This window comes from Oryza brachyantha, chromosome 1 (genome assembly GCF_000231095.2).
Source record: "Oryza brachyantha chromosome 1, ObraRS2, whole genome shotgun sequence".
In the NCBI taxonomy this organism is placed as follows: Eukaryota; Viridiplantae; Streptophyta; class Magnoliopsida; order Poales; family Poaceae; genus Oryza; species Oryza brachyantha.
Genome location: NC_023163.2, coordinates 23,927,294 through 23,948,512, shown reverse-complemented (window position 1 = coordinate 23,948,512; position 21,219 = coordinate 23,927,294). Strand labels below are relative to the sequence as shown.

Here is a 21,219-nt window from a genome sequence, read left to right as displayed (position 1 = left end):
TTGTAATTATTTTTATATTGGCTTGATCTGATTAACCATATAAACTAGGAAGCACTATAAACTGCGGGGTTTGTCATGATTAATTTTTGTTTCTCAAGAGAAACATGCGACGCAACAACACGTATTCATGATTTCATCTGAAAGCGAAATGTTTAAATACACGGTATTACAATGCAATATTGTTTATGCTGATGACGACCTTCTGCATCATGCAATATCTTAGCGTTTTAAATTATTTGCTGTCATTTGTCAGTAACACATGCTCGTACAAATGTGAACAAAAAGCAACCAGCTAAAAAGAGGCTATACCTGTCCTTTTTTAGCACCCAACTACTACAAAATAATACTATGACCTTCAAGGGCAAACATCTATGGCCGTTTCAACGTTCACTGCAAAAATGCTATGGAAGGGTATAATCGCCTTCAAGAGGTAATCCATGTTACCAACCCACCACACTGTTCTGTTCTGGCAGTAGCCCCAATCACGGGCTTATTCGTTCTTCGTATACCATGAATCATTATCCACTGCTGAACGAAATATGCATGCTGGGCCATGGTGAGCAATGATGCCAGCACTCCAAAATATTGTTCGCCAACCTATACATAAATAGGATGCTTTTGCACCTTTTGGATTATAGACTCTCACTGGAGCTTCAATCCATTGGTTTGTTTTTCATCATCTTCCGTTTCGTGGCATCCAGATATTTCTTCCGAAGCCGTATGACCTTCGGAGTAACCTGATGAAAAACAAATGTCAATATGAAGCTCCAGGAGCAAACTGGAATATGATTTGGAACAGTTAGGCATAAATCTAGCAAGCAGATTGCTTTCTTTTCATAAAAGATTGGCAGTAAAGTTTCACAAAATAAGATATCCCTTTTTCAATAATCTGCACCTCTAATTAATTAATCGCAAAAGCTAGCAGGCTGTAGCAGCACGTACAGGTAACCTAAATTTTGATTTGAATGTGGGCCACCTTGCATATAATGAAACATGCAAAATATTTTCATTGCTACATTCAACCCATGCACAGAGAACACTTTTCGAAATTAGAGTTTAGACAATCATTTACAAATGCTACTAACAAAACGCCAGAAGATGCCAATATGCTACAACATTTGATTATTTTATTTGTTTCTCAGCAAGAAACTACAGGTGGATGCTTATCGATTGCTTTATTTGTTTAGTTCTTAATATACTTTTTGCACAAATAACAATACACCCTTTCATTACCCTGCAGGATCTCCATCTGGCCGAGGTTTTCATCTAAAATGTGATCGATTTTTGTATTGGCAATAGTCCTCATCAAGTCATTTCAAAATCCAAAATGACCAGACAAATCAATGTTTATTTCTAGAGCTAAATAAGGCTATGCAAAAGTAACCAGAATAATAATCAGGGGTCATGGAAGAATAAAACGCTCATCTCTATGCACTGTTTATGCCACTTAGACATCACATAAGGAAATCATCAATAGACAAATACAGAAAACTTGCCTCAATAAGCTCATCTGCAGCAACATATCCAATTGCCTCTTCCAAACTCATCTGCATGATTCAGTGACTTCAGTTAAGATTATGTAACGACTATTTCTAAGGAAACCAAAGGAAGCAAATGCTACATTTTGGGGGGGGGGGGGGGGGGGGGGGGGGGGGGGGAGGAATGCATTTAATCTAGATTTCCTGCATCTTGTGTTCCCAAGACCCAAGGGAGAGTGGCACTATTAGGGGTGAAAGCGGTCGCAGAAATTCCCGATCTACTATCATTTACGAAAATTACCGACCGAAGGAAATGGAAATGGTATGGCAGAAATGTTAAACGAAAATGGTAAATAATATGGAAATGGTTTTGCTATTACCGACCGTTTTGTCGGTAAACGGTATTATTCTGGTAGTTACCGATTATGAATACGGAAAAATACCCCTTTTTTTTTGCAAAGCCCATACCAAACGCCAAAACCCAACTGCTCAACTGCGATTCTTCTTCCACAAGGTGACAAGTGCAACGACTAGATTGTCTAGTGTATCTTATGTACTTCCTTATGTTGCATACTTTTCTATTTGTATATCTCATTTTATCGTGGTTTATGAACCTACCTATCGCTTAAATATCTTTGAAATCTCGAACTTATTATCAGTCTAATATGAATGTAGTTCATTTTCCAAAATGAATTACCGGTTTGAAGTCCTCTGACTGTTACCGATATGTTTCGGTTCGAATAATTCCACTTTCGATATACCGATACCATTTTCATTCCCGGCATACCATTTCCAATTTTGTTTCTGAGAAATAAAATGGATGTGAAAATGGTTTGCCTATTTACATCCCTAATATACATTTTGCAAGGCTTCTGTTGGCATGGAAACTTAAATTGTTAAGTAGTGTCTAGAGCAGAAACATTTATTCTATAAGAGAAAAGGGCGATAAAGGGATTTCTCCTGAATGCTGGTCTCTTGGTAAAAGTTCAGAAGAGAACATCAACATACCAATCGTGGAGGAGAAAGCCTGACATTTTCATCCTTCCCTGGAGCTCGAATATTTGTGAGCTCTTTAGTTCTCACAGGATTGATCTGCACAACAGAAGAGATTCAGTTTGTGTACTAGATGAAGAGACCTAATTTATTGATAAGCATATGATCAACTTACATCAAGATCACTGTCACGTGAGTGCTCGCCAACTATCATGCCTTCGTATGCCTTAAAGAAAGGAGAAAGAAAGAGGAATAAGTAGTCTTCTACAGTACAATGATAAGATCATGGTAACATAATGAATCAATGTCGATACCTCCATCCCAGGAGAGACAAACAAAATCCCACGAGCTTCTAAACTCATAAGCGCATGCGAAGTGATAAGTCCCTTGCCAACAGATACCTACATATACACATCAGACACAGTTCATCAAGTCCTACTTACATATAATAACATATAACTTTCTCTACTCCATTTTCTTGATTATTGATTAAAAAACATTATTGTTTATTGTTGCAAAACAATGTAAAACATGTTTGGTAAGAGACAGATAGAGTAAACAGAAGAAACGAAGCTGAGGGAATTGGCATTACCAGAACTCCTTTTCTAACATTGCCTAGCTGACCTCTGTATTTAGCATATGCTGCAATCATGAGATAAGCCAAGGTCAAATACTCAAAATGAAGTTTATCTGGTGGCAATGACGACAGATTTCATCACCTCAGATCTTTTGTGGGTGAATCTATGTAGACATCTTTGTGTTATTTGTATTGTCTTTTGTAAATGATCGCATCAGGTCATTCTCCACTTGTGTGTATATGCATGTGGCCTTTTAATCTCATGTGAATTATGTAAGCGATATCAGAGTCAATGATACTGTTTTTTATATAAGTTATAGTATGGTACATTTGTTAGAATTTCACTGCAACTCTTGGACACCAAGCTAGTACCATTAAACATCTGAGTTAATACTGATTATGAAGGAACATCTCTGTTAATTGTGGAGATATAAAATTTAAAGCTACACATGAGTGAAGTGAGAAACCTTCAATGTTTGTGAGACAAAAGGTCGAGTTTCACAATTATATGTCATCAGTGCATTAAAAATCTACAAAGCAATGTTGTATTTCTACGTGTAGCCTACACTACTATTCACATTGAAACAAAAATGCATAGATGAGTTAAGATCTTAAGGACTTCAAAAACATCTAGGACTTAATTATAAACAACATACACTGGAAAGCGCGGTGCATAAATCCAGTTCCACGTGTAAAGCTGCTGAAGATTCCTTTAAATCCCACCAAACCCCTGCATCCATAATACATCATAAGAAATTGAGAGCCAAGATTGAAATACAGGGCAAACAAACTAGTTGAGTTTAAAAAACGGCATTAAGTATAATATGTTTTACAAGGTGACACATGATGTGGCTGGTAATTACCACAAAATATAAACTTATTACCTAGATGGGCAGGTCAAAAAGATTCGAGTTCTTCCAGTTGTCCCTGGTACAGGGCCCATGTCCATTACTTCACCCTTCCTGTGTGTCAGGGTTTCCATGACAAATCCAACATGCTCTTCGTCTACCTACAATATCTCATTCAAACATTAACAGTTCATGATTACAATTTTACAACAAAAATAAAACAACTAAAACAAAGTTCAAACAAGCCATATTTCTACCTCGACAGTTACTTCTTCAATAGGCTCTAACCTTTCTCCACGGTCTGTTTTATACCTATTTCAATGAAACACCTAAATAAGTTAACAGTGGGAACAGTGCTGCTGAATTGCTTAGACATCAATTTCATCAATACAACTGTCAATAAAAATAATATGCCATAGAAAAAAATATCTAGCAAGAGACAGTTAGATTCTGTAATACTGTTGTAAGGACAATAGAACTGAAGAACGTCAGACTGACGTGAAACATATAAGCATAGAAAGAGCATGATGTGTGGAATAATGGAACTCACATCACTCTTGGGGGTGAAACTGAAAGTTCAAATCCTTCACGCCGCATATTCTCAATTAAGATTCCTGGAAGTTATGCAGATCATCAGATGGAAAGTGAGGAAACTTTTCATTACATTACACACAAGGTTGACACATAGGGCACTTTCAAAAGATTGATGAAAAAATTATTTAAATAACATATCTGAAAAGAACAGGACGGATTTCATTACGGTACATATATGATATATTTACCTAACTGAAGTTCTCCCCTTCCTTGAACTTCATAAGATTCTGATAATGGTCCAGGAAGAACATTAATTGCCAGGTTCGTTTCCGCTTCTGCCATTAGACGGGTGCCTATTTTTGCTCCAGTTAGCTGCATAATTTCAGATGGAGATCAGACAAAGAGAGCAGTCGCTATGCTTAAATTAACTAACACAAATTTATATGCTTAGTTTGTATTACTATAGCACCAAACAAATTGATAAATTAAGCTTTCCGGACCATGCATAGTCAGAACAGGCAACCTACAAAGTTGATCTGTGATAGCTCTGGTTGTCATTCAACTAAATGAGAGCAGATACTGGTGTTTTACTTTGCATCGTTATGTCCTAATTTACATTTGATCTGATTATACCATTCCTCAGAAACAAATGGCATAGAACTTCACATTAAATAAAGTATGAACAAACTGACCAAAAACTAGCTTGGGTAGCATTGTAATAACACCTACGAGGCCAGTACCATACCTTGGATTTAGCCCTCCAAGACTAATGGTGTTAGCTTTTTAGTCCTTAATCTCACCTACCAATTTAAAAGTTCATTTAGAGGACTAGCTCCACGGATAGATTTAGGAAAATCAATGAGCTTGTAGCTGAATTCAGATGATTAAAAATGTAATACATGTTTGCCTCTGATAATTTTGACAAGAAAATTATAACCTATCATGCTCAGCAACTCAACATTTGATATCTACCCCTTTTTTGTGGTTCAGATAATGACTATGAACAAGTTCCAGTTTCTACTTTCTAGCAGACACAACTTATATTATAGTGGACCAAATGTTATATTCTATTTTTCAAAAGTGAAAAGGAATTAATACATTTTACTCTGCAACAAAATTATCAATTACTCCCTCTCTCCAGTAAAGATGCATGTATTACTTTTTTCATTCTTCCAGAATTGATCAATGTATTTCTGCCAAACCGAGCATATGTATGCACGGACAGTAAACATCATGCAAACCGACCATGCATGCATGCAACCCAGCCGCAGCTACCTGTGCTTGTAGTGAATTGGCCCACACATTCTAGTTAGCATGCAGGCATGCAGCGTGAGACGCGACCAACCCGTGGCTACGAAGCAGCCAAACCAAAGCGGATTAATTGCATTAGGCTGCATTATCACCAAGCCTTGGTCTTGGTGCCCATGTCAAATACGAAGAAGAATTTTGGAAAGAGGGAGCAACTAGATTTTTATTTCAGAATTCGGCATATGATATTTCTGAATCCAGAGCAACATAATGTTGTGGCAGTATATAACAGTCTGACTATCATGGGTCATTGGTTCCCACAGGAATCTGAAGTCTATATGAAATTACTAGCCTAATTTCATAGCATCACCCATCGTGTATTCTTGCTTTTGATCAAATATGGTATTCACATACTCTTGTACAGAGAAAAGAAAGCATGAAAATAATAGGGGGAGATAAATAGAAACATGTCTAGGCTAATTATTTGGTACTTACATGAGTGCCATCGCGACCAGCCAGTGGTGAATCATTCACACCAAAAGTCATAGATATCGTGGGAGGGTCCAGCTCAATTGTAGGAAGGGCAGTCAAGATCTATATTTTACAACAATGATTCGTACAAGGAATATCTGACAATAGGAAAGAATATGCTGAACAGCAAGAATTAGCAACTTACATCTGAATTTGCCACAGTATGCCCAATTGCTGGAGCGGCTAATCCAGCCATTGAAATTATATCACCAGCTCCTGCAGCGTCTACTGTTACCATGCTTGTTCCTTTCTTTTTCATGAGTTTGACAACCTAAATTTGTTTCAGTAAATTGCAAAGTTACTTAAAGGCACTTAACAAACACAATTTCAGTGATTACACATTGCCAAGTAATGCAGGAGATCCAGTTAAACCTTTCCATCTTCAATCTTCTGCACACCATCATCAGTGCTGCGAAGACCATGCACTTTGTCACCTACACGGACAACTCCAGATCTTACTCGTCCAGTCAGTATTCGTCCTAGATAAAAATCACGTTCCATCATGGAAACCTGCAGAAGACCATGTATTACTGGCTCCACTTAAGAATTACCAGTACAACTTTATGTAAATATCTTCAAAGGAGACAAATTCTAGGGTGGAGCATTAGAGTAAACACCTTTAGTAAGGAGATAAAGGAAATTGCCTATAAAAGTAAAATAACTCACATTTTGGAACATGCAAAAGGAGGACGGTGATATCTTAAATTCTGATGAAAAGGAGGTGGAGTATTACAAATAGCTATGAGGGAGTGGAGGAACTTGCCCAAAAATTAAGAAGTCATTTTATTTTGTTTACTAAATCAAATGGAACTCTATTATAAATAAATAAATCGCCATAATAGCTAGTCGTTCGATTATTCTAATAAACTGTCACCAGAGATGGACGGTAGCAAGTTTGCCCTCATCTCAAACAAATACCCAGTTCAGATGCTGTGCAGTATACTAACCAACATTTGGAATGGAGCCTCAAGGTCAGCTTTTGGGGAAGGCACATGCTGTAAAATGGAATCAAGCAATGCAGACATATTTTTTGCATTATCAGGAGGGCTCTTGGTGAATGTTGGAGAAGCCCAGCCTTCTTTAGCTGATGCATAAAGAACTGGAAAGTCTAACTGCTCTTCTGTAAAAACCAAAGAAAACAGTGTCACAGAAATTTACTGAATAAACTTCAAGGCAAACCAAATTGAAGAACTAGAAACGCACCAGTAGCACCAAGATTTGCAAAAAGATCAAACACCAAGCTCTCTACTTCATCGCAGGTCTCTTCCGAAACTGTTGGAGTAGAATTATAGTGTTAACGAGTTACAGAAAATATAATATACCAGGAATTTATATATGCCAAAAATATTGAATATTTTTGCTTCATCTATTCTTTTAAGCTGGTGTATCCCACTGCAATTGGTCTTTTGTTACCTTATGGGGACTGCATATATTGCAGCAGCACATTTTCCAAACAAAATTATTGCTAACCGAATAAAACATACAGTGCTAGCAGATTCAATCATGGACTTTTCAAAAGGAAAGGCCTTCTAACTGATATTTCTGTCTACTGGAAACATACAAAAGAACAGATTTTTTTAACATTAATAAAAAACCTCGTTTTTCGATAACAAATGGAATATTGTGTCCTTTTGGATAATAAAATCTTAGTGTATCCACCTGTTTTGGTTTGTCTGTGTTAAATTAAATTGCACTTCATAACTTTTTACTTGCACAGCTTAAGGTCGTGATGTCAATTCAAATCTAAGAAAACTGGATCACTTTATTTTGTACGTGTCATCCCTTGCTCACAAAATACTGCCATGGTGAACAGAGTATCTGAGAATAAGCAAACCTGAAGGCCTATCGACCTTATTGAGAAGGAGAATTGGGCGCAAGCCATACTTCAAAGCCTTTGAAAGCACAAACTTTGTCTGTGCTAAAGGTCCCTCCCCAGCATCAACAACCAAGACAGCCCCTTCAACCATTCCAACAACTCTCTCGACCTATCACATGATTGGTAAGGATTATTATGTCAGATACCATAGAAAAATCATCGTTTATTCTTGGTCTTAACTGTATGAAATTATACAAGGGTGTTGAGTGCGTACTTCACCACCAAAATCAGCGTGACCAGGGGTATCAACCATATTGAGTTCATTTTCCTTCCAAGAGACAGAAGTGACCTACACAAATAGCCAAGCCGAAAAAGTAAAACATGATATTAAAGGTTACCATACTGCATGCTATAGGACAGAAAGCATATTGGTATTTGCCCTCTAAATTAAAATTAAATAACGAGTGCTTCATTAGGACCATCAATGACGGAGTTTCAACAGCAAGCAGAACAATAAGTTTATTATAATCTGAGTAGATCATAAGAATCGGATTTTGGAAGCGATTTAGTGAACTATATGCACCCACTCTATTGATGATATGAGCAAACGATAGATGTGCAGGGTTTACTGAATCTACTACTCCTATAAAAGGGAGTAGTGGTGGTGGTGGGTGGTGGTGAATTTGCCACCTACCCCACCACCAACTTACTCCTATTTTTTAAAATAAAAAAAATTGAGACATATATATCAAACCACTTTTATTAATTCTATTTTAATAGAATGCTAATAATATTTTTTAATAAGATCCCGTCGCGCGTAATATGCTAGTACTACAGAATAAGCAGAGTGGATGAATAAGTGACGTAAATCCTCCAGAAATTCTCTCTCACATCGAAATTTGATGTATAACAGCGTATGACTGATCAAATGGAAAACAGAAAAGCGAGTTTGAGAATAGATTTTGAACCAGATCTCACTTCCTTCTCCATGCCTACATTCGAAGTTCGAACAATCTAACGCTTATATGACGCACGCAATTTGTTCAACGAAATGGGTGTGCCCTCACTAACCAAGCGCGCGGGACGGATGCTAGATACTTACCTTGGAGGCAATGGTGATGCCGCGCTCGCGCTCGAGGCTGATGGAGTCCATGGCGCGCTCATGTGGGATGTCGGCGCCGCACTGCCGCAGGAGCCGGTCCATCAGCGTCGTCTTCCCATGGTCGACGTGGGCTATAACCGCCACGTTCCGGATGCGGGACGGGTCCAGGGCGCCTCCGGGGCCCAAGGACGGCGAGGCAGCTGCCGACGCGGCGGCGGACGAGTAGAGGCGGCGGAGGAGAGGCGACACGTAGGGGGTTCGGGGCGAAGCGGAGGGTACGAAGGCGGGATGCACCCAGCGCGCCCCCGATCGGAGGCCGCGGAGCAGCAGTGCCGCGGCCGCCATAGCGTAGGCGGCGACGGCGTCGACGGCGGCGGCGGCGGCGGCGGCGTGATATCTCGCGCGGTCAGGTGCAGGGAGTTTCGCGGCTGCAGCCAAGGGTTTTGTTCGGGCGTGTCGCTACGTAAAGCCCATCTGATGAAGTGGGCCTTCGTATTTATTCTGGGCTTCTTTCGGGCCCACGCTCTTCCACTTCCTTCTCCTTTTTTGCCGAGTCCACTTCCTTCCACTCCCCGCCGGGCGCCGGCGGCCGGCGTCGCATCGCCTCTCCGATCCAGCACCGTAGTTTGTGGCGGCCGATGCTATCGCTAAGCGTCGCAGCCGCCTCGCGCCTGCTCGGGCTGCTGGCCGGCGGCACAGCAACCAGGGCGCGCACGCGGGCCTTCTCCTACGGGAGGGTGGTGGACGCCGCGGCCCGGGACGGCGAACTCCGAGTGTTCGTAGTCGCTGGTGAGGTCTCCGGCGACTCGCTTGCTTCGCGCCTCATGGCGTCCCTCAGGGCGCTCTCCCCAGTCCCCGTCCGTTTTGCGGGCGTTGGCGGGTCTGGTATCCCTCCCCTTCCTACGTGTTTGATTCAGTAATTCTGTGGAACCGATGCTTATAGCATTATAAATTTATGCTTGATCTTAAATCGGACCGGCGGTTCGCTAACTTATGGTCTGATTTGATTTTTCATATCAATGTTCATAGGTGCATCGCATGCTTACGTATTGTTCCGTTTCACATGAACTTTAAGAAAGCTACCAGTGTTGCTATTCACGACATGCTCACACTCACACAGTCAAAGGAAGCCTTATTTTGGAACTGCTTATTTATGCCTTTTTGAATGTTGGAGGTTTAGGTTCCAATTTTGCTGTACATAGAGTTAGATTCATCTATACATACTTGAAATATTCAAAATTGTTCGTATGGAGTGCAAGAAGACTTTCAGAGTTTCAGTCTATCTTGAGACTTGCGCAAGGTGTCTAGCATTTAGTGAAGAGGCAGAGATTTTTTTTTTTCATTTTGATCCTTGTACAACAGTGCAATTATAGCACATTAAGAGACAATAGTTCTTTTATTCTAGGCAATCCTCCATGCTTACTTACAGTATACTCCCTCTAGTTTGATAATTCCTGTCATTTTAGACAACGACGCGGTCTCCAAAACCTATCTTTGGCTATGATTTTCTATTATAATATACACAATACATAAATATTTTGTACTTTTATTAAACAATATTTAAGGTTTATCTATACATGTTGTTCTAGGTGTCTTTAAACTAAAATTTTTTGAAGTTATTAATAGTCAAAGTTTTAAAAGTTTGATTTCAACCTTATCCAAAATGACAGGAATTATCAAACTGGAGGGAGTAAGATTGGAAAAGATGGAAATAAAAGAAAAAAGTTGGGAGCAAATGTTTTTCTTGTTCGGTATCTCACTTGAGATAAAGGGAATACTTCTCTTGTACTGCCAACAGTAGCAGTATAGAGCAACAATGCAGAGCTCTCTCTCTCTCTCTCTCTCTCTGGCTGATTCCCGACCATCACAGATTGTGTGTGTGTGTCATCTGCTTTGGGGAAGGAGCCCAAGGCTCATGACCAGGCCCAAGGGGGAGGTGCATCCAAGTCAGTGGATGTGTCATGTGTGCGAGGGGTGCGATGTATGAGAGGATTCCATAGTTAGGGGTTTATATTAGATTAGATTGGATTGTCAGGTGCCAGCCTATATAAGGATTAAGAATATTTGGCGATTCTCTTGCAACTAACAGCCTCGTCGTTTCACTTCTGCTTAAGCTTATAACCCAAGATTTGAATTTTCAACGGTTCAACCTTAAATTTAGAGTTGATTTGGGGGTTTCTTCATCGTAGTTTATTTTTCAGCCTTGGCCTCTAAAAGTATATAAAAGTATTGTTCACAAAATTATTTTTCGTTTGCAAATATGTTGTTTGTCTTTTTCCCTAAAAAAAGCCAAATGATCACCCCTAAGCAATTAGGATCAATCTATAATCTCTCCCCTAGTTTATCAACTCTCCCTAGCAGCCAACGCCACCCTAGCTATCCTTCCGGAAGTGTTTTTCCCCAATGAAACTGAAACCATAACAGTGTGTGTGGATTGCTACTATGATTTTCCCAGACGATTCCATAGCTGCACAGTCTTCAGTTGTGGCCGCCCTTTAGTAGTGGTGTTTCTCATTGGATTTATAATTTTATATTTTCTAATCAAATATTAGCATGTTGATCCTTGTATCCATCTTTTTCATTGTGAAGAGAGTTGTCTTTTTTGTGTGGTCAGCATTCCATCCAACAATTAATTTAGCATCATTGCATCATTTCACTTCTCCATCTATGTGAGTCGATCCAAAGATTCCAAACGCAATTTCAAGTTGGATTCCATGGTTTTACTGCAAATCTGATCCTTGAGTTTCTTACCTCTTAAATGGAGCCATGGACTCATTTCTTCGATGTAGGGAACTAATGTGCAAGGAAGGATTGCAATCACTTTTTCCCATGGAGGAAATTTCCATAATGGGATTGTGGGAACTGCTGCCACACATATATAATATCAAGGTGCTTTGTTCTGCCTCATGCTCATGCTTTGCTTTCCATCCACATTTTTTGGATCTATTCATATTTTTGGGGCCTTTATTAATTATGCCATTTTTAGTTTTGCAGAGGAAGATCAAGGATACTGCAGATGCTGCTGTATTATTCCTGCCTCATGCTGTAGTTACTGTTGATTCAAAGGGGTTCTCTTTTCGCCTTCTGAGGCAATTGAAATGCAAGTCTCTCAACAGAAGATTTTTTTTTTTACAATACCAGGTTTTTCCTAATTTCTCATGAGCAAATATGGTAAAGCATTTTCTGTTGTCTAGGTAGATACAATCAAGTTGCGCATCCTGTACATGTCCACTATGTTGCACCATCATTCTGGGCCTGGAAAGACGGTGAAAGAAGGCTAGCAAAGTTGCATAATTTTGTGGACCATTTGCTGTGTATCCTTCCATTTGAGGAAGAAATTTGCAAATTAAATGGGTTGCCTGCTACATATGTGGGCCATCCATTATTGGACGATGCTATTGGCTTGAACACGGTATGGTATGGACTTGTGTGCTTTGTTTCAACATCAGTGCCAGTAGCCTAAATAATGTTCTGCTGAATTTTAAGACATTTCTGTCCAATTCTCTCATTCACATTTCCTGTATTGATCTAAGTGTCTTCTCTATCCATTTATCACGTTAAGATTTCTTTGCATAAATACTTTCTTACAGTCAATGTTACATCTGCTACATAGAAGCACATCATAAAGTACCATAATATCTTTCTATATATAACTTATAGCTAATAAACTTCTACTACCGATGCATAGCAGAAACGTGAAGGTATGATTTCATCATTTATTCATTTATGAAGTGGTCATCTCATTAATTTGTAACAGTTATTAGCTACTGCTCTAGTACAGTTGTTAACATATATGCACAAGCATCTTATGTCTTCATGGGAATGACACTAAGTTGATTGTGTTAAGGATGTACTATTGCATTTCTACTCTGTTAGGGGAAATGTCAGCATGGATGGAATAACTAGTAGTGGTTGTCTTGTATTGTAGTAGGTGATTATAATATTTCACATGTTCATTTATAAACTGAGCATTTTGATATGTAATTTGGAGGTTCTCATGTTATGTCAATAAATTGCTAGTATTAGTCATCGAAAGGCACCAACTTGACTTGCATATTCATTATGCCTGCTAAACAATATAGGTGAAGGAAATATCTTCTGTCAATTCCATGCATCAACGAAGTGATGAAGTTTTTCGACAGGAGCATGCAATGTCCCCAGGTAGATTGTACCTGTAATTATTTGGGCATTCACTTAATGTAATTTCATAGGTTGCTTTTTTTTTTACTCTGTTATTGATATTTGCTTAGTTTCTAATGAGAAAATGCATCTTTGCTAGATTCCACAATCATAACCATACTGCCTGGAAGCAGGGTGCAGGAGGTGGCCCGTATGCTTCCCATCTTCTTGCAAACTGTGCAGCACCTAAGACATACATTTAATGAACTCTCACTAGTCATCCCAGTTGCTCCTCATCGGGATGTGAGGGCATATGTTGAAAATGCTGTTCGATCAGGGCCATTTCCAGTGGTACTGATACCTGGGGGAACACTAAAAGAAAGATATGATGCATTCAATGTAAGTTCACACAACTTTAGTTCTCGAGTGCCAAATTCAATTTTTGGATACTATTATGTTGTCATTAGTTCCCTAATTCTTATATCATTGGTTTCTTTTTTTTCTCTCTTTTTTAATGGAAGACTTTGTATCATGCTGCACCTGGACCCTGTGCTTGCCCTATAATGGTGTTAATTGACAAAGTTCTCTGAATTGCTAAGTTTTGTGTCTGAAGTATATTTGCTCATTGCAATATGCAGCTAAAAAAGTTATCTAATCTAGAACACTATTTATCACTGTAGCTCATATATTGTCCCGTGCATGCTGTTTTTACCATACTTTCTCCTTTTTCTCATGCAGCTTATGAGAAATCCCTAACCACAGTAAGGTTCAGCGGTATTATGAATGACTAGATTAGTTATACACATATGGAAGATCGCATAATTGTTAATTCTTTGTTTTCTAGAAGAAAATTATGTTAATTTCTTGCTAGGTACCATACTATTGTCAAGACGCATCTCCTACATCTCAAGCCATCTATATCTTTTAGAAGTTATTATTAGCAAAAGAGAAATATGAAATTTATGTGGTGTACTGCAATTGATAGTTAGCAACCCCAAGTGTGCTTCTTGTGCTAGCACTCATCATGAAACTTCATTTGTAATGTACTTGTGTGCTAGATGCTGCAGGTCTGCAGTCGATTTCATTCCACTTTCCAGAATCCATGTGAGTAAACTACGAAGTGTTGTTTCCTTTTGCAGGCTAGTAGAGCAGCATTATGCACTTCAGGAACAGCTGTCATGGAGCTGATGTTAGCAAAGCTACCCTGTGTAGTAGCTTACCGAGCTCATTTCATCACAGAATGTTTGATTAATCTGAGGAAAAAGATAGATTTTATTTCTCTACCCAACATTCTTTTAAATTCTCCAATTGTGCCTGAGATCCTTTTTCGGGCTTGCACGGCAGAAAATCTAGCTGCAAAACTAAGGTAATATCCCCACAGAAAAAACAAACTCCTAGATATGAATATAGTTATCTCCCATGATGTCATCCATATGTGGATAGGTATAAATATCTGATATATTTGTCTCATATGCCTTGTCTTGCCTGTTAGTTACATAATTACTTGCTTCCATTGCTTTTTTAGTAATATTCTGTATGCATTCATCGACCTGATCATAGTTCATCTCATTTTTGTTGGACTAGCGAGGTCATTTTTAATGATGAAGCCCGTCAGTTGCAAGTTGAATCAGCTGACCAGTTACTGGAGATGCTCTATGAACCTATCAAGCAGCGGGGTTGCTTATTTCAAGAGGAGCTGCATAACTCAAGCTTGCTGTCAAACTTCTACTCCCCCAGCACGATTGCCGCATTGACAGTGCTTTATACGGATAAGCATCAACAGACAGTGCACCAGAATTGAGTGGATGTCCTCAGTACTAGCAAACAAATATTCAGTCTGCCGTGGTGGTCGCTATTGCGTGCATTCTCATCTTCTCCATCTGCTCTTCTGATTGAAGAGTACTTTTCTGCAAATTGTATTGGCTCTGCCTTGGCCCACAATTGGAGAAGCAAAGCGAGTATTTAGGTTAAAAAAAAATGGTCTTTCAGTTCAGGTTTCTGAAGTGCCGCAGGAAGTCAGGTCAGCATCATATTATCATTATGGAAGTTGGGAACACGTGTTCTGCTGGGTTTAGTGCGGGTCCTAGTCATCTTATCTGCCGTGATGCGTTTGGCGCAGATTATTCCATGGTTAGAATTTCTTGGATTGAACTGGGAGGCAGGTTATTATAGTGTCTGGAGATAATTGTTGGCACTGGAGAAGTGAGAATAACTGGACGAGTATTATACAGTTTTCTTGAAGCTGTAAATCTAGCTTCCGTTTCTTTTTGGAAGGTTTCGATGGTCACTGAAATTACGAGATGAACAGGTGCACAGTGACGTCATGAGGTGATGAGGTCTGTGCTTATTTGATGCGTACTATGGCCAATTGGATTGGCCATAGAGGATCCTCGGTCAGTGAGAAAGCATATATTCCCACGTAGCCGGCGATCACGTCACGGCTGAGCTCAGCTAGGTCGTGGGCCGCACGAGATGGCGAATCTCCCCTGGGATAATTTCGAAAAATTGTTGCTTTCGCAGTTTGGTTTACAAGTTGCTGGCATAGCTAGTGTTTCCACTTGGTAGTATCTTACGCTTATCATAACGATTTTACCTGACAAGTTCAAGGTGGGTGTGGAGAGTCTTTCAACCATTGTGTAATATCTCGCCGTACCATCCGTGAACTTTTAGGAGATCGTTGGTCTAGAATGGTGACTAGTCGAATGGAAACTTTTACTAGTAATACTGTACGTTTTAAGGTCGTGTGGCCACAGACGGATTCGTTTCCCTGGCATCTCGGTAAGAAACAGTAGTAACATTTTCACATCGAATTAGCCTTGGAGTCGATCACTCTGATTCTGTTACTTTCATGGTTTTGTGTTGAACTCGGCTCTAGATAGAGCCAAACCGTCATCAATCTAGAACGCTACACGTTGATGATAACCTTGGACAAATCACCAATTACAAAGATATTTTTTGTGACCGGAAGATCCTAGGAGCACCTTCAGTGCAATGAAAGTTTTTAGTTGCGAAATCGATATCACACCATAGAAGCTACTACTTCCGTTTTATAATATATTACTTTTTAGCGTTCTTTAGATAATTTTAAACATATATAAACAATATACACTGGTTAATTGGTTAATAGATGAATCTAAAAATAACTTAAAAAATCTTATATCGTAAACAAACAGAGAAAGTATAAAAAAAAAAGATAGCGCTAAGCACAGTGACAAGCTACATGATATGCTTGTACCAGCAATAAAGATATAATATTGCTCCACACTAACAATCAGGCCAGGCTGAATACCTACTGAAAATTAACCTTTGTTTTGATCATGTCTAAACCTCCAGCCAGCAATAAATAAAAAAAGACAAAAATAAAGCGTGCTGTACATCCCCACTGCTCATATCACGCATTCACCGTCGCCCACGCTGACCTGCTTCGCGGGGGCGCCCCCGCCGCGACGGCCGCCGTCCCCGGCTAGAGCCGGCGGGAAGTTGAGCAGCGCCTTGGAGCCCCGCATGCGGAACGCGGCGCGGTCGTACGCCACGGCGGCCTCCTCGGCGGTGCCGAAGGTCCCGAGCCACAGCCGCGCGCCGTGCCGCGTCGGGTCCCGGATCTCCGCGGCGTACTTCCCCCACGGCCGCCGCCTCACCCCGCGGTAGTGCCGCCCGCCCGCGCCGCCCCTCGCCTTCGTGCCGCCGCCTTTGTGCACGGCGGGATGGTCGGCGATGATCGGCGCCGTCGTCCGCGCGCCCAGCTCCGGCGCCGACGACGACGGCACCGCGGCGGAGGCCTCGCGGAGGACGTCGAAGAGGACCATGTCCAGCGAGTCGTCCTCGTTGAGCGGGAGGTACGACTGCCCGTGGGGGGCGGTGGCGGCGGCGGCAGCGGCGCGCGCCAGCGACAGAGACACGTCCACGTCCACGCGTGGCGGCAGAGCACCGGCGGCCTGAAGCGCGGGCGCCGCGGCGAGGCGATCGGCGCCGGCGCTTCGCCCCAAGGAGAGAGACATGCGGCCTGGCTATGCTTGCGCCGCGCGTACGTGTGTGCAACGTGATTACACCCCCGTACGACGCGCGAGCGCGCGCTAGCTCATGAGAGACGAGAGGTGGAGAGAGAGAATGGTTTTGCGCTTTCAAGTGTGGTCTCAGGGGCTTAGCTAGCTAAGGCGATGCGTGATGCTGCCGCGCTATTTGAACCCCGTGGAAGAGGCGAAGAGCGAGCACTGGATGAGCGGAAGCTCTGGGGCGCGGAAGTGCTAATTAATCATTTTTAATTAAGGGGCCAACATGTGACTGCACGGCATGCAAAATGTGATTTCGCAACCTCTGTGTGTGCAAAGCAATGAGCTATATATGGTTTCGGTTCATGCATATGCTTAGCCAATCAATTAACCCCCATAGTCGGTCAATAAATAGATAACATAACATGTTCTAAATTCAAAACATAATAAACATGTGTATTATTGTAGGCTGTAAGACCATATATTTAAATACAACAGTAGTTATTTTGATGCCTCCCGAATAATATCAACCAACTATAATACTGTGAAGTAGAAACTATAAATTATAAAGCAAGTAACACGACTCTCAGGGTCGCTTTGGGATAATTATAGACAGCTTGTGATTGGAATAATCAGACTGTCTATCAAAAAAAAACAAAATTATTCACATATATCTCGTATCGGCGCCAGTTGGATAAACAGGCATCACATTCTTAGGGTATTCGGGTCATTATACACTTGTGCCAGTTAATAAAAAATACAGTAAAAATCAGAACTGCTATACCGCTAGGTTGTTCACCACATATATTATCCAAATGGACAAATTTAATGTGATTTTTGCTGATGAGATCATGGTAATGGTAGTACCAAGATATATATCCACCGCTAGAGCAGCTAGTATCTAGCAGATATTAATCTTTGTACGGACAGGGTGTCTTTTGGCGGCATATTTACAAGCCAATAAAACTTTCACATACACGTTTTTAACGATATAAATACTAAGATTAAAAAATAAAATAAAAACTCTAAATTAACTCTAGATTTAAATTTAAATTTTAGTTTATAAGTATAAACAGAAGCCTAAATATAAGGATGGCAGTGAGACACAACCGAAGAAGGCTGAAAGCTTTTGATGTGTAAAATATCCGTGTTCTGATTCTGACCAGAGAGGAGAGACAATACTCTGTTAATGCATATAGGAGCAGACGGAACGGGTTTCGTTACGCGTTACCTGCTGCAGTTCCGGGATTTTTTCGAGTCGATTCAAAGCTGCCTTGTTAGTGCTTAACTTTATCGCGAGGGTATTGACGGGGTGTTGAGACTGCTTGGACGCCTTTAGCGCGCCATATGGTGCACACACCACACACGCCTGAAATTCTTTAGCAGGAAGGCATCACAGCTTACTAGTATACACAAAAAAAGGCCAAAAGATTTGCAGAATACAGAGCCGTGGTGTGATTTGGCACGTCCTCTTCCAGATCGGTTAATCATTCTGGATCTTCTGTGACGGAAGCCATCACCGTCGCGCGCAAATGTAAACGAGATTGGCCGGAGCAGCAGCGAGGAGAGGATTTGGGGGCAGCGATTGGGGCGTTGGGCCCATGGAACCTTCCAAAGGCGCGGAGAGGTCGACTTGCGAGGTCGTCAATGTCGACAAGTCGTGTTGTTCTCGATTCGAAGGGCCAAGAGCGTTTTTTAATGGCTATACTTCCGGATGGACTTTAGCCGTTTGCTCCCTCGACGATATCGGTCGAGGCGTCCAGGCCTCGAGGGTCAAGTGAGCGTCTACTACTTGAGATAAAGCAAGGTTGGATGAAATCATGAAAGGGGTAGAGACGACTAATGAATGCGATTTGTTAGTGTTTTTCCATGAAACGTTCCTTTTTTTTCCTAATGTACTTGATAAAATGTTACTTAAAACACTGATAAAATGCCACTTAGCGCATTGTCACTCTTATGAAACCACTAACATTAGTAACAAAACATTGTGTATTTGTATTTTATAGAAAACTGAGGATATGCACTTAGTAAAAAGTATCACGTCTCATAATGCAAAAGAAACTAATTTAGCACCGTAACGGTATCTTAGTGTAGTAAAATTTAGATCTAAATATGTATGTTTATAATGTGTCGAGTAATACTTACGAGGAATAGAAGAAAAAAAAAAGATGTGACCCAATTATAACCAAAAGAAACTCATGCATGAAAGTAATCAACTATGGTGAACCATTTAATCATGCCAGCGTAAAATTATCTAACAATTGGTTCCAGAAATCGATTATCGGCATTCGTTACTAGTCTTTTCCTCTCTCATCTGCATCCTCCTTCCGTCCAAGTACACCAGAGATTTTTATTTTTCACATTCTTCTTAAATATAAGATATTATATAGTATTAGTTATCACATCTATCACTTCTCGTTCAATTTTCTTTTCATCATACATCTAAGGGCATACTAGTCATTTCTTCATAGCTTCAATCTTTCTAAATATAAAAAATTCTTATATATTTGGATAGAGGAAGTACATGTCAACAATTATCCCAAGGCATTTTGATCATGTTAGTATAAAAGAGTTAATTATTGACATCCATTAGTAGTTACTCAATTTGTTTTTTTACGTTTAAGGACGTTGAATTTTGAATATATGTTTGGCTATTCATTATATAAAAGACTACATAGTTATTATTTAATTTATTGTGATTTGTTTTTTCTGAACTTAAATACAACTTTTATTTTTGCATACCTACATAAAAATCTAAACAAGAAGAACAATTAAACATATCTCTATATCTATTACTACCTCCGTTTCATATAGTAAAAATTTAGTCTTACCTAAATTCATCAATTAATGAATGTATATAATTTATATATATTTAGATTCATTGTCATCAATATGTATCTCTAGAATTTGCCGACCAGTCTTCGGATGTGCTCATACGAAGGTTTACATACGTACGTTCTTAGAGTCTTTACTATGTTCTAATTAAAAAAATATGAATCTAAATAAGATTAGAAAATCCTACATCCGACTAGTACTACTTAAAAAATACAGTCATCCATCCTCATATCCCATCCCGCGCTTCTTCCCCGAGAGATCCGAAAAAAATCAAAGACTGCCCTACCCTAAGGAAGCTGTAAAAAAAAAAAAACAATCACAACCCCACGCGCAACGTATCGGTGCCCATCTTTTGACTTTTTCAATGAATAAACTAAACAGTATATTTATAAATAAAAATAACTTATAAATAGCACTTTTATATACATGTTCTTAACTATTTAGAAGTCACGGATAAAAAATAAACTATGATAAAAAACTCCAAATCAATGTATAAGCATAAGGAAAAATTCTAAATTAATTTTTGGTTTATAAGTATAAGTATAAAAAAAACAAGGATAATCATGGTCACGGGAAAATTGAACCAAATAAATGAGTTATATTCATGTTCTACGGAGTATCTATCTATAAGACCATTCTCAATGTGTCTACAAAATAATTAATAGTATATTATAACTTAATATCCTTTTGCAAAGCATGATTATAGTGTATAATGTGAATAGTGTCAATATTAAAATCGGACGGATTAATTTTAATGGACTGGTTCAAGAAAAATACATGATGGTTGGAATGGACCATTGCCAAGGGCTTAGTGTGGTAAGGTATGACGCTCACTTCACGATGCGAGCCCTCCATCCCCGACGCCGGTGATTTCTCCCCCTCCGTCGACAGGGCATGACTGCTGATATAAGTTGCGCGTTGTTGCCACCATGATACGCCGAGTAATCGTACTCCTATGACCGGATAGCTCATTTCAGAGCCCAACGCTCTCTGTCCTAGGCTTTACAAAATATCATCCTCTAATATAGGTTTTAACAAAATATCAGCCTCTAACATACTCTTATAAAAAATATCATCCTTCGTCTAACATTCTTAACAAAATACCACCTCACTGTATTTGAAGTATTCTCATTTTTTTTCAATCAAAAA

At 39.9% G+C, this 21,219-nt stretch overlaps 3 protein-coding genes across 3 annotated transcripts; 1 reads left to right on the top strand and 2 right to left on the bottom strand.

Annotated features, from left to right (window-relative positions):
- Positions 1 to 207: 207 nt before the first annotated feature.
- LOC102714428 (50S ribosomal subunit assembly factor BipA) lies at positions 208 to 9,573 on the bottom strand. Its single transcript, XM_006646267.3, has 19 exons — positions 9,128 to 9,573; positions 8,300 to 8,374; positions 8,044 to 8,194; positions 7,413 to 7,481; positions 7,157 to 7,329; positions 6,582 to 6,719; positions 6,355 to 6,480; positions 6,174 to 6,272; positions 4,679 to 4,802; positions 4,447 to 4,510; positions 4,154 to 4,208; positions 3,933 to 4,057; positions 3,705 to 3,778; positions 3,064 to 3,113; positions 2,786 to 2,872; positions 2,647 to 2,697; positions 2,487 to 2,570; positions 1,497 to 1,547; positions 208 to 737 (listed from the first exon to the last, which is right to left on the bottom strand). The coding sequence occupies exons 1-19, from the start codon at positions 9,470 to 9,472 to the stop codon at positions 654 to 656; spliced, it is 2,025 nt and encodes a 674-aa protein (XP_006646330.2). The 5' UTR covers positions 9,473 to 9,573; the 3' UTR covers positions 208 to 653.
- Positions 9,574 to 9,714: 141 nt separating this feature from the next.
- LOC102714147 (probable lipid-A-disaccharide synthase, mitochondrial) lies at positions 9,715 to 15,519 on the top strand. Its single transcript, XM_040519810.1, has 8 exons — positions 9,715 to 10,007; positions 11,917 to 12,016; positions 12,122 to 12,227; positions 12,322 to 12,539; positions 13,210 to 13,288; positions 13,407 to 13,645; positions 14,386 to 14,612; positions 14,831 to 15,519. The coding sequence occupies exons 1-8, from the start codon at positions 9,766 to 9,768 to the stop codon at positions 15,045 to 15,047; spliced, it is 1,428 nt and encodes a 475-aa protein (XP_040375744.1). The 5' UTR covers positions 9,715 to 9,765; the 3' UTR covers positions 15,048 to 15,519.
- Positions 15,520 to 16,560: 1,041 nt separating this feature from the next.
- Positions 16,561 to 17,542, bottom strand: LOC121055766 (pathogenesis-related genes transcriptional activator PTI5-like). Its single transcript, XM_040528915.1, has one exon. It carries the CDS (start codon positions 17,242 to 17,244, stop codon positions 16,633 to 16,635), a length of 612 nt encoding a protein of 203 aa, XP_040384849.1. The 5' UTR covers positions 17,245 to 17,542; the 3' UTR covers positions 16,561 to 16,632.
- Between the last annotated feature and the right edge of the window lie 3,677 nt (positions 17,543 to 21,219).